The 13,122-nt window shown below is 55.4% G+C and overlaps 1 protein-coding gene across 1 annotated transcript; it reads left to right on the top strand.

Annotated features, from left to right (window-relative positions):
* The first annotated feature begins 2,501 nt into the window (after positions 1 to 2,501).
* Positions 2,502 to 3,551, top strand: LRG1 (leucine rich alpha-2-glycoprotein 1). The gene has a single exon (XM_050934234.1). It carries the CDS (start codon positions 2,502 to 2,504, stop codon positions 3,549 to 3,551), a length of 1,050 nt encoding a protein of 349 aa, XP_050790191.1.
* The last annotated feature ends 9,571 nt before the right edge of the window (positions 3,552 to 13,122 follow it).

The following is a 13,122-nucleotide window of genomic DNA, read 5'->3' as shown; positions in this document are numbered from 1 at the left end:
GGTGCAGACCCCACATTTAGCATCTGAGCGAGGGTTCTTGGGAAGGGGCTGGTCCGGCGCTGATCGGCCGGACGGGGAGTCCGTGTTCTGAGCTCTGCGTGGGCTCTGGGCTATGGTTGAGGCCAGCGGCTGTCACTCCCAGGGACAGAGTTCGCTCACGCCATGGATCTCCCCATAAGAGCAGACTTAGCCCTCCCACCCCAGCCCACAAACACTGGTCTATCCCAACCGGCAGACCCCTGCTCAGAACCGTTGTCACAGCAAGAAGAGCCCTTCCCCTGTCCTTGGACCTATCTGCTTCCAGGGACTTTAGGGGGGATATTCTTGATGCCCAGTTCCCCATTTTGTGTGTGCAAACAGCACCCACATTTCTGCTCCCCCCCCACAAAAAATTGCAGGCATCAAACCTGACTCGTTCCACTACCACCCACACAGCAGGTTCGTCATGCCAGTCTGTGCCCACAGTTAACAAATTCTGTCTATCGCCTGGCAAACATAGCCACTAGCTACACTGCAGAGGATCGGGGTGGGGGGGGAGAGATTGGGAAAACAGACGTTCGCTGGCCTTTGCTCAATGATTTATCTGCCCGATCCCCAGAGCTGGAGGACAAGGGGTCGGGAGCTGTGTTTGCAGACGGATCGTGCGTGGGGATACAGGCGAGCAAACAATTGTGCAACTGCCAGAAAAACACTACCCCCCCCCCGCCCCATCCCCTGGGTTCCAACCTGAGCAAATCCAGACCCAGAGCCAGGCGTGGAGCTGAGCTGGCTAAATAAACCACAGGGAAATCAACCACAAAAGCCCCTTTCAATCTGCACAGCTGCTGGCATTGTCCTGGCAATTGCATCAATCAGAGATAAACATATTCAAAACTCCCTGCCATGGTAAACACTGGGGGGGGGGGGGGCGAGGGAATGTGTTTGTCAATGTGCACTTTGCTCACTGGTTTAACTGTGCATTGCCAGGTGGGTCAGGGCAGAGCCCCACACCCAGAGCTGAGGGGCTGGGGGAAGAACGCCTGGCGATACAGGGATCTCTCCAGGGCTGCCCTACGCCTGTGCCGTCATTTGCATCAAGGCGCCGTGGGCATGACATGCTGCCAGCTCAGGGCGGTCATGCTCAGCCCCCGCTTTGCCCTGGGGTCAATGACTCCAGGGCCATGTGAAATTGAGCCCAGGGAACTGGAGCAAGGAGCAGCACAAACCCCGGCCCCTCTGGGGAGCCCTTACCCACTAGGGGAACAAAGTTCGGTGTGGGAGGGGAGTGAGGAAGCAATCACAGGTGTTGGGCCAAATCCTCAGCAGGTGTAAACCGGCCCAGCTCCATCGAATTCAGCGATGCCGTTGTCCAGCCACTCAGGAGCAGGCCCGTCGCTCCTGCGGGTTTCGCAAAGAGGCGATTTCTCAACCCGGCAGAGCGAGGGGGCAGTTCCCAGAAGGAGACCCAAGGCCGCCCCGCGCCCGCCCCTCGCTCACTCTCCCAGCCCCAGGGCCGATGGGCTAGCGGGACCACTATAAAGAGCCAGCCCTGGGCACACACAGGGCAGTGTCCCAGCAGCGAGGAGCAGCCAGAGACGAGACTCAGCCAGGTGGCATCGCAGTCAGGGAAAGGTAGGTACAGACTCGAGGCTTTCGCTATTGATTCCGTCTGGGAGAGTTTCTCTTGCAAAGGGAGTCGGGGCACATCCCAGCCAGGATAATCTTCCCAGGGGTGTTCAGGAGCCCCCGATTCCCAGTGGCGCTGGGCACCCACAGCTCCTGCTACCTTCAGGGGGGCGCTGGGTGTTCAGCACGTGGGGCAATGAGGCCAGATCCTCTAGCCTGGCTGAGCTCAGCACGGGACTGGGGATCAGGGGGCTCAACGCCACTTGTCCTGGACCAGGGGCTGCCTGAGAACCGATCTGCTCCCCCGTGTAAGGTCAGGACCTGTTGCCCACTGCCCCCAGGGGCCATTCTGGAACAGGCCAGGTGAAGACGTGCCCTGACCATGCCTGCTTTCCCCATGGACGGGGGCTGGGAAGGGCTGGCCTAGAGCCTGTGTGCTCCCCTTACTCTAAGGGAACCCCAGGTGGCCAACCAAGGGAGCTTTGCAGCTGCTTTGCCATGCCAGAGCAGGGCCCAAATGTGGCCCCAGGAGGGACCTACCAGCAAGGATCTCCCCTCTCCCCTCCAGTAGAGCGTCCTCCTGGCTGGGGGAGGAGGGGAACCTCAGCAGTGGGCCTGGGCAGAGATGAAAAAATGGAGACTCTGAACACGGTTGGGAGCCCAGGGCTGGACCGGCAGGGGGCAGCGGGTGAGGATGGAGGGGCATCGGCAGGATTGTGGGGCGGGGGGCATCCTAGGGCTGTGGGGCATGATTGAGGAGCCCTGTGCGGACACAGGGAGCAGGGTGTTTGTTCAGCACCTGCCTGACTCCAGCCTCCCTGCTCAGCCTCTCTGCTTCCCAGGTCCCTTTACCGCCGACTAGCTGTGATGGCCCACTGTGTGTTCCTCCCTGCAGAATGAGCCGCTTGGGGATCGCCGTGCTGGCTGTACTCATGTCCTCCCTTCCCTGTTGGCTGGGCGCCCCCTGCCCACCCGTGCCCACCCCCAGCAACATCACACAATTCGTCTGCGTCTCCCCATCCCTCAGCAGCTTCCCGACTGGCTTCCCTGAGGAGACGCTGATGATCTCCATGGAGTTCACCAACCTCTCCAGCATCGGCCCCGATGCCCTGCAGAAGCTCCCCAAGCTCCAAGAGCTGCACCTCTCCAGCAATCAGCTGAGGAGCGTCCCCGGCAGCCTCTTCCGGGATCTGCCAGCGCTGCGGGTCTTGGATCTCACCAACAACCTCCTGGAAGATCTGCCCCCAGAGATCGTCAACTCCTATAGCCCTCTGCAGCACCTGGTTCTGAATGGGAACAGGCTGGAGGCCTTGGAGCCAGCGTGGTTCCAGACGCTGGGGCAGCTAGAGTGGTTAGATGTGTCCAATAACCGGCTGCAGGCCCTGCCTCCAAAGTGCTTCCAGAACCTGAGCAGCCTGAAAAGCCTTGACCTGTCCAATAACCACCTGGACAGGCTGGCCCCGGAGCTGCTGGCCGGCCTGCCCAGCCTGGAGAGGTTAAACCTGGAAGGCAACCGGCTCCACTCCATTGTCGAGCACACCTTCGACCTGGTGCCGCACCTCAGTTACCTCTTCCTCCAGCACAACAATCTGAGCTCGCTGCCTGTGCAGCTTTTCCGGGAGCTGGGCCAGCTGCGCCACCTGGATCTCTCCAACAACAGCCTGACCTTGCTGTCCCCCTGCTTCTCGGAGCAGAACCTGACACTGGATCTGGATCTGTCCGGGAACCCGTGGGCGTGTGACTGCGCCATGCTCTCCTTCATGCAGTGGGTGACAGGCCACTCGGTCGGCCTGTATGCCTCACAGTACACCCTCTGTGGGACCCCCGAGAACCTCAAGGGCCAGACGGTAGCAGCCGCGACCAAGGACAAGCTCACTGCTTCCTGTTCAGCTGCACCAGCAGAGCACCCGAGCCCCTGCAGCCACCCTCGGGGCCAGGCTTCCTAAGCTGAGCGTGGCTGACCCAGGTGGCAACACCCAGCTCCGGTGGGCAGCTAGACACGGTGAGAGCTGCGGGCACTGCCATCTTCAACCCCTCACCCCGCCACTGGGCCCCCGGGGCAGGATGATGTTGGTGCCTTCCTTACCAGGGAATCCCAGCAGCACCCACCACCCTTCCCGTAGGACTGGCCTTTCCAGCTCAGGTCTTTCCCATTTGCCACTACCAGCTCACCCGCCAGGTCACTGATCAAATACCTGCCCACGTGCAGCAGGAAGGATCAGTCCCACCCACAGAGAAGCCCATGGCTGCACAGCATTTCCCAGGAGGAGAACACCCCCCCCCTCCTCCATGCCCTCCTGCCTGATCCTTTCAGCCCCTCACCCCTACAATGCCTCAGAGACAGGAGCTTCCACACGCCTCCCCCCAGGCAGCTCCCTTGCACAGCCACACGCTCGTGTGGGATGGTTTCCACTAAGCACCCAACAGCTCCCGCTTCCCCTACCCAGGAAACCCCTCCCTAGAAAAAAGCCCAGATGTCTCTTAGGATACTCTCGTCCACCTGGGATTTGTTCTTATTCAGGTCCCAGCTTCCGAGCCTGGCACCCACATCCCTTGCCTGGCACCGAGTAACCTTGGAGGCATCAAGGAGCCTAAATTGTGGGGTTTGGGTGGGCTCTGGGAAGTTGGTTTTATAGGAAACAGGATGGGCTGGAGTTAAGCTCTGCAAGAGGTTGGCTTGGATCAGGGTCCCTGTCCTTGGGCAAGGTTCCCACCTCATCCCAAACATAGCACCATTCCGCAATCAGCAACACGTACGCAAAGCTCCCTTCTGAGCTGGCTACGGGCAGGGTTTCCCTTTCCCACCCTTCCCCTGGCTGGCCTCTTCAGAAAGAGATCCTTTCCGCCGAGTGCAATCTAATAGGACTGACCTGATCTGGCTACCAAGGGGAGTCAGCTTAGCTCAACCACATGCCTGTAATGCATCTCCTTGTAGAAGCAAAGGCGGGCAGTTGCAGGCTGGATGAATGCTCCCACTACAAGGTCCAAGAACATGAATCCCCCATCCCAGGCCTCTGTTATCCCGTAAAAGATGCTAGGACCAGGCATCCCCTCCTGGTCCCAAAGATCAAGGAAGGTTGGCGTTGAAATGAAAGCTCTAGAGAGAGAGAAACATAAGCCATGCCTAAATCCGGCTGCTCTGGTCAATGTCACCCCGTCCCTGTGAATGTTCTGGCCCTCGTGATACATTGATTGCAGCCATTGTGTTTTTTTAATTGGAAACAAAACACGGAATGTTACACGTTAACGTCTTGCTGGCAAATTTATAGCGCAACTAGGGTCCTAAGGAAGGTTTAAATTAAACTGAATTGTTTAAAGCTGTCGCACAATTTGTCCTGATTTATCATGCCAATAAAAACCATGAGCGAGCGGCACCTCTGGACCCCGGTGTGGGTGGCTGGGCTTTTGTTTTATAAAGAGAGGCTGCTGGCTGTTGGCGTAACTTGAAAATCATCACGGTAAATACGGGGGACACTAAGGAGTCTCTGATTCGATGCAGCATGGGGGAGGAGGACAAGGGCTGGTGGGGGTGAAGGTTAACTGGTGGCCTTGGAAAGCCTCCAAAAGTTTGGCCCCTTCTCGGAACTTTAACCGTCTGCAAACTCAGGCTGGGGGTGGGTGTGTGTGTGTGGCCTCCTAGGAGCCGGTTTGTTCTACAGATGCTCCTGAGATGCAGCTTCAGCACCTGACCCTGGACCCTCAGCTTCCCCAAAGTTCTGGGGTCCTGACTCAAGCTCAGTTTAGCCCTTTCCAAAGAGATGGACCCAGTGGCCAAGCTCAGCTCCAGATGGCCACTTCCTGGCCAAAAGGGAGTCAGGACTCCTGGGTTCTGTTCCTGGTTCTCTGCCCCAGGCTCCATGCCCAGGGCCGGCGGCTGGGCTGCTGTAAGGGGTGATAGTGTCTGTGCATGTGCAGAAGCGCTTGGAAATCTGCAGCTGCATCATGCCAAGCTTCTCACTGCCACGCGTGATGGGCCTCGGGGCAGATTTCCTCCCGCGATCCCACAGCGCACGGTCCCCTGTACGAGCTAGAGCTCTGTAACAGGTGCTGTTGGGGCCGTTGGCCCAGTCCCACCTACGATTCACGGCGCGGCATCCACGCAGGGGCCACCAGCTGGGCAGCACTCAGCCCACGAGCAGCTCCAAAGCAGGGAGTGCGTCACAGAACAATGGGGCAGCACGTTCCAATGGGCCCTTAGCTGAGCGCCTGTGCCACTGGGGAGAGGGAGAGGGTAGAGCTCGTGGGTCCTGATTCTCAATCACTTGGGCACCCCAGTGACTCCACTGGCTTGCTTCTGGTTCACAGCAAAAGGCAAATCGGGGCCAGTGGCTGGACCGAGCTCTGTCCCCGCTTGAGCTAGTCCATGGAAAGAGCTGCTGGTGCCGAGCACCCTAGCGTCACAGGGAAGCTAATGGGAGTTGAGGGCACTCAGTCCCTCGCAGGATCGGGCCCCAGAAGCACCTAGCATTGTTATTATCACTGGCAACCCAGCCCTTTCCCTAACCCAGCCGGCTGGTGAACCCTACGCTCATGGCGTCCCCCTGAGCCCAGAAATGTCCACACCATTTCCACTGCACCTCAGAGAAACAGAAGTCACAGCGCCAGGCAGCCGCCCCCCGCTAGCCCCAGGTCCCTGGACCGTCAGTGCTTCCAGGTGATGCCTGCAGGGTCTGGCAGGGGCTAGCACACAATGAACCTGGCTTCTGTTCTCTCCACCTGCACCTGGCTTTCCATGGGAACAGCGCAGCCATCAGCCATGGCAGCCGCAGGAGCCTCTCAAAACTGGAGCAGGTGCCTGGGGCTACAGCGAGAGGGCCCAAAGGACACAGGAGCAGACCCTCCTACCTCCAGTGAAGGCGGCGGAGATGCTTCCCCAAGGGGCCCGCCTGACCCAAAGCCCACTGAAATCAGTGGAAAGACTCAGGTTGATTCAGTGGGTTTTGGATCTGCCCTCTTATTCGGCCATACACAGTCAGTCTTCCAGAGCAGGGGCAATTGCCGCAGGCGACTGCCCTGTCTCCTGATCACGGGCTTCCCCGCGCCGGGAGCAGCACGTCTCCGCTAGAGCGTGGCGCTGCTCGGACCTTAGGCCCCGCGTCGAAGCTGTTACACCCACAAACCCGTCAGCACCATGAGGAATGAGAAGTGGACACGAGACCTATTAGATCACCTGCCCATGGGGCAGGAGGACAGGACTGACCCCGCTTTTCGGAGCTTTGGGCCAGGCCAGTTTTCAGTGGCTCAAGGAGGGGGGCTTCTATCACTCCCCGTTGGGGAGCCGGCAGCACAGAGCTCCCTGCTACAGGAGGGTTCCGGGACGTCCCAGGCCACTGCAGCAGAGCTCCAAACTATACTGCGGTGGGTCCAATTCCTCCTTCACCTCCTCTGCGATATGAATCTCTCATCTCCTGCCTCCTTCCCCCGCTGGTATCTGCCCTATGCACCCTCCCTACTGCATCTGGGAAGCTGCATTTTAGGGGCTTGTAGTGAAAGTCATTGACCAGGCGCCCACCAGTGTCAGCAGCAGCACGGGACCCTGGGATGCAGGCTCAATGTCTAGATATGCCTTGGCTATAATTGGTTATAAGTTACTGTTGCTCCCTCTCTGCTCCTTTTAGTCAGCAGATTTCCCCTCTCCAGGCAACTAATCACCCCCATGCATATTCCAAAGTTAGCTTCCTCTGACAGCTACAGACAATGGGATCTATACGCCCATGCCAGCATGGGAGACGTCTTGTCTGGAGAGCAGAATGAAGCTGATGTTGACAAAGGCGAAAAGAAAAACATCCAGGTTTGCCCAAGTTATTTTCCTCTCCTGCTGATAATAGCTCACCTTATCTGATCACTCTCCTTAGAGTGTGTATGGTAACACTCACTGTTTCATGGAGTGTGTGGGGGTGTGTGCGCCTGTGTGTTCCTACTGTATTTTCCACTGCATTCATCCAATGAAGTGGGCTGTAGCCCACGAAACCTTATGCTCAAATAAATGTGTTAGTCTCTAAGGTGCCACAAAGACCTCCTGTTCTTTTTCCCAGCTAAGACTCCATAATTGACCGGTGGATGAAACTCCCATTGCTCTTGGTCTAGCTAGAGGGAACTGCTACTAGGTGACAGCCATGAAAAACTGCCTGTTTTCCTATGCAAAATGGCCACCTTGTCCCTGGAAATGACATTAAGTTTCACAGGGGCGTGGAGGCATTATAAATTACATAAGCTGTTTAAGGAATAATTTATTGCAGGGCCTAGAAAAACCAAAGGCTTGCGAGGCCCAACTTCCTGATACCCCAGAAGAACCCAAACCCGTCGGCTTTCACGCCAAGTGTGAAGCTGTACAGGCCTCTGCTTTGACTGAAATCCACGACACAGTCTTCCCATATGTGAATATCCTTCAAAGTAACGTCTCCTCCACTGTAAGCCCTAAAGAATGTGCAGTGCTCAGATATAATGAAAGAACCTGCAAACGGGGTCTAGAGAATGTAGAGGAACTAGAAGGATTTTCGTTTGTAGAACCGGAGCAGCAATGTGAATGGTCTGGCACAAGAAGGAAACACAACGCTGAAGGACACAGGCACCTAACCAGGGTGTATCTCTGAAATATGAAAAGAATTTGCAGAAAGAGAGGGGGAAACTCCAGTATAAACAAATGGATGGAACATAGGAATCCTATAAAGAAAAGGATCAAAGGCGTGTGTTATACAACAGCGTCCTCTATCGGCTAGCCACGGAAGCAGCCGAGACGCTAAGAGCGATTAGTTCTGAAACCAGCATATAACCAAGAGGGCACCGTATGGGACCCCTGAATCCACAAATAAGTTTCGGGCCCGCCTCCTGGCCAGCTCTCCCCTAGCTGGGTTACCAGGACAGAAGCAGTGTGATTTCATTTCAGAGATTGTATTTCTCTGTGTTTTTTCAAATCAGCACCTGTCGGTTCCCTCCTAGATACCATTAACTTAGGTTTGAACAGAGCCTGGGAATGGCCACAGTCATTACACTAATTGAACCTATTTCCCCTTGTTAAAGTATCCTCGCACCTTCGCGTCAACTGTCCGAAATGGGCCATCTTGATTATCACTTCTCAAGTTTTTCTCCCCTGCTGGTAATAGCTTCTCTTAATTAATTAGCCTCTTACAGCTGGTATGGGTACTCCCACCTTTTCATGTTCTCTGTATGTATAAATATCTTCTTACTATATGTTCCATTCTATGCATCTGATGAAGTGGGCTGTAGCCCACGAAAGCTTATGCTCAAATAAATGTGTTAGTCTCTAAGGTGCCACAAGTCCTCCTGTTCTATTTGCTGATATAGACTAACATGACTGCTACTCTGAAACCTGTCCCTGAGTCTGCACTCTCCCCACTGACATGCCCAGTAACATAGGTTGGATTTTAATTTGGAACTACGCCAGTGGTTCTCAAACTTTAGCAACCTAAGGACCCGCATTTTGATGTATAATTTTTTCAGGGACCGCCCCCCAAGTCCGTCGGCTCAGCCTTTGCCTTGCCCCCTTCCCCGAGGCCCTGCCCCCACTCACTCCAACCCCCCTCCCTCAGTCACTTGCTCTCCCCCACCCTCACTCACTTTCACCAGGCTGGGGCAGGGGTGAAGGAGGGGGCGCAGGTTCTGGGAGGGAGTATGGGTACAGGACGGGGTGCAGGCTCCAGCCAGGCAGCGCTTACCTCAGGCTCCCGAAAGTGACTGACATCCCTCTGGCAGTGGCTCCTAGGCGGGGGGAGTTCCCAGCCAATGGGAGCTGCGGGGTTGGCATTCGGGGTGTGGGCAGCCACCCTGGCGCTGCAGAGATGTGCCGGCTGCTACCAGGAGCAGCACGGAGCCAGGGCAGGTAGGAAGCCTGCCTTAGCCCCACTGCACCACAGGACTTTTAGCATTCGGGGGGCGCTGGGAAGGAGGAGGAGTTGATCAGCGGGGCCTGCAGACCCCCAGGAGCCCACCGACTCCACTTAGAGAAACGCTGAACCAAGCCATGCTATATATTTATTGATTATTTGAATGTTTCTCCTTTGTCAGTCTAAGTGCATTGGGCAAAGAGCACTTCAAACTTTAAGCAATTGCCTTCGATATTTCAAACCAGTCTCCTTCACACCAAACTCTACAAACAACACGTACATAAGAGCAATTGAAAGGCAAAGCGCAACTTGACTCCTCGGAGAATTACTGGAAGTGCCATAAATGCATTAGGGATACTAAAGAATTGGTAACGGGTGATGAGTAACTGCAGTATGAAGTCCTGGTGCTTGCATTGTTCCTTGATATCACTGCATGGTTTACACAGTAACTGCTTATAGACTTCATGTGTAGTTTATGCTTAGTACATTTGTTGGACCTGCACTTGATCAGAGAACTGTGGGTTATATACTGATGTGGTTCTGGGTGAATTAATACACTTCTGATTGGTTAAGAAAAACTAACTGTCCTTATCTGAGAAATAAGGTTCCCAAGGTAAGATCTGAAAAGAACCCAGCCTTAAAATCAGTAGGCTAGCAAGCCCTGGACTCAATAAAAGGGATTATTCAAATTAAATTCCATCCCAATATTAGTTATGACTTATCATAGAATCATAGAATATCAGGGTTGGAGGGACCTCAGGAGGTATCTAGTCCAACCCCCTGCTCAAAGCAGGACCAATTTCCAACTAAATCATCCCAGCCAGGGCTTTGTCAAGCCTGACCTTAAAAACCTCTAAGGAAGGAGATTCCACCACCTCCCTAGGGAACCCATTCCAGTGCTTCACCACTCTCCTAGTAAAATAGTTTTTCCTAATATCCAACCTAAACCTCCCTCACTGCAACTTGAGACCATTGCTCCTTGTTCTGTCATCTGCCACCTCTGAGCTCCACCCTCTTTGGAACCCCCCTTCAGGTAGCTGAAGGCTGCTATCAAATCCCCTCCCTCTCTTCTCTTCTGCAGACTAAACAATCCCAGTTCCCTCAGCCTCTCCTCATAAGTCACTTATCACACTGGCAAATCTAGTTTGTTAGATTCCAGCTTTAAAATCTAACTGGCACGTCATCAAATTCATAAAATCTCTCTCTCTCTCACACACATACACAGAGTGTGAAACAGCAAGTCCTCACTTTCCTGTAGTCACTTAGGTTCACATGACTGCCTGGAGGGTCATGCATATGCTACGGGCTGTCACCACAGTTCCTCTGATGTGTCACCAACAAACCCCTCCTCCCCACACCCTGCTGCACACATCAATATACTTCCATACAGGAGATGGACCTAAAGCAATGCACTGAACCCAAACCATCCCACCCATATGGGGGAGCTCAGATCTGAAATTAATGGCTTGAGTTTATTTGTACACGATGGGGCACCCTGAATCTGACCCCTTCCAAACTTTAGAGAAGTTCATTCACTTTGTTATACTCCAATCTGGGGGAGGGGAGGATTGTAAAATTACTTAACTTTGCCCATTCAGCATGGCATAAGCGGAAACAACATCCGACAGTCAATGGATTGGGCCCGCTTTACACCAGGGCTTTGTTTGGCTCAACAAGTCAGTTACTGCAGCAGTTCCATTCACCGCAGACAGGATAGCAGACACTGACGCAATCCTGCCAGGTGCTGAGAGCCCTCAATGCCCTTTGAAGTCAGTGAGAGTTAAGGGTGCTCAGCCTGTGGATCGGAACCCCTTGGTCTCTTTCCAGAAGACATTGTGTGTGTATTCAAGTGGCTGAGATGCAACACGCTCTCCGAGTTGCCATGGCAACTTAGCCCTGAATAAGAGGAAACAGCGGTACAAAAACCTCCTGTATTTGCCATGTGCATTACATCACCCTCCTCTTGGGCTTGGAGAAGATGTTCCCGGCACAGCCAGATTTTCAGTGCTCACACTGTGCCAGGCTGGGCTCAGCCCCTACAGCACCTCGTGTGGAGACTGTGTCTCCCCTGGTCCCCTCCCCACGCCGAGGGCTGGCTGTGGGGGAATCACAAGAGATCTGCTGCAGTAAAATAGCTCAGGTTCCTGTGGATCACTCTGGATGTTGGGCTGGGCTGGGAAGTTCTGAATACAAATTGGCGTTTTGGCTCTTTAATCTCATCCCCATTATTCCATTAGCCCCCCCTGTTCTGAGCTTCCCTTCTTTTCAGGGGCTCATGCTGATTTCTAAGAGTCTGGCTTTCAAAGGCGCTGAGACCTCCCATCTGCAGCTGAAGTCAATGAGAGCTACAGGCGCTCAGCACTTCTGCAGATCAGGCTCCTCGAGTCATGTGGCTTTGCGGGGCTGACCCGCTGAAGCGGGGTAGCTAGAAGCTCTCTCCTCGTCCCACGCACCCCGTCATTTCAGGGTGGCTTGGGCAGGAAGCCAGCCCTGTCTTAGGGAAGGATTGGGGGTGGCCATTCATCATTGGTCTCCCTGATATTATTTCCTGGGAGCTCGGAGGACTCAGGCAAATCCCTTGTAACTGGAAATTCTGATCATTTTTATACAGCCAGCGCATTCGTTTTACTGGGCCACGAATGTAGTTGGAGCTGCATAAAGGCCCCTCTAGCGCCAGCTCCTAACCACGGCTGTGCGCAGCTGTCCTGGTATGTGACCGACACTCTGCCCCCGTAGCGCCTTTGTACTGGCCCCACTGTTGCCCACCTCCCATTCAATCTGGTAGGCCGGAGCCAGCAACGGGCATGGGTGCTGCACGCGATGCCCAGAGCGAGCGTTGGGGGTCAAGGGAGGCTTTAGTTTTTTTTGCCACCCTGAGCACAGCAGTCAGGCAGCTTTTGGTGGCTTGCCTGCGGGAGGTCCCCAGTCCCACGGCTTCGGTGGCTTGCCTGCGGGAGGTCCACTAGTCCTGTGGCTTTGGTGTACCCACTGTCGAATTGCTGCCGAATCTGCAGGACTGACGGACCTCCCACAGGCAAGCCTCCGAAGGCAGCCTGACTGCGGCCCTCACAGGGACTGTCAGGGTGCCCCCCTGTGGCTTACCGCCCCAGGCACCCGCTTGGAGTGCTGGTACCTGGAGTCCCCGCTGGTTGGGGTGGGGCAGACTCCAGGGCAGGGCAGAGTGCAGGCAATTGAACAGGAACGTGGGAGGTCTTGGGGCCAAACGCTGCTCCCCGTGACAGCAGGGTGACCCCCCCCCCGTGGGGTTACCTCTGATTTGCACTGGTATGAGCTGCATGATCCCAGCCTCCAGCTAGGAAAGCTGCATCAGAAAACCAAGAGGACCTGTCACTCCATGGCTCACTCACTCGGCCCCCGCCCCATTATATAGAGTCTCTCCTTCCTGCTCCCCCCACCCCCCATGCTGCCTTTTCTTCCGGCGCTCCCCCGACCCTTTTCTCCTCCAAGACCCCCTCAACGTCCCTGGTGTGCTCCCCCCACCCCGAGCCCGTCCAACAGAGAAACCCCCGTGCGCCAGGCAGGCCAGGGAGTGGCAGTCACACGCCTCTCCCCACACACAACTTGCAAGCGCCCCGCAATCGCAACGCACGTGTGCGAGCCCACGACCGCTACGAGCCCGCAACATTCCATCCCTCCGCCTTCCACCCTTCCT

Source organism: Gopherus flavomarginatus, chromosome 24, assembly GCF_025201925.1.
Source record: "Gopherus flavomarginatus isolate rGopFla2 chromosome 24, rGopFla2.mat.asm, whole genome shotgun sequence".
Classification (NCBI taxonomy): domain Eukaryota; kingdom Metazoa; phylum Chordata; order Testudines; family Testudinidae; genus Gopherus; species Gopherus flavomarginatus.
Note: the sequence above shows the minus strand (reverse complement) of the source record. Positions and strands in the feature narration are given on the sequence as shown.

What these genes read in the sequence shown, in the direction of transcription:
- LRG1 (XM_050934234.1), top strand. Translation starts at nt 2,502, where the DNA reads ATGAGCCGCTTGGGGATCGCCGTGCTGGCTGTACTCATGTCCTCCCTT.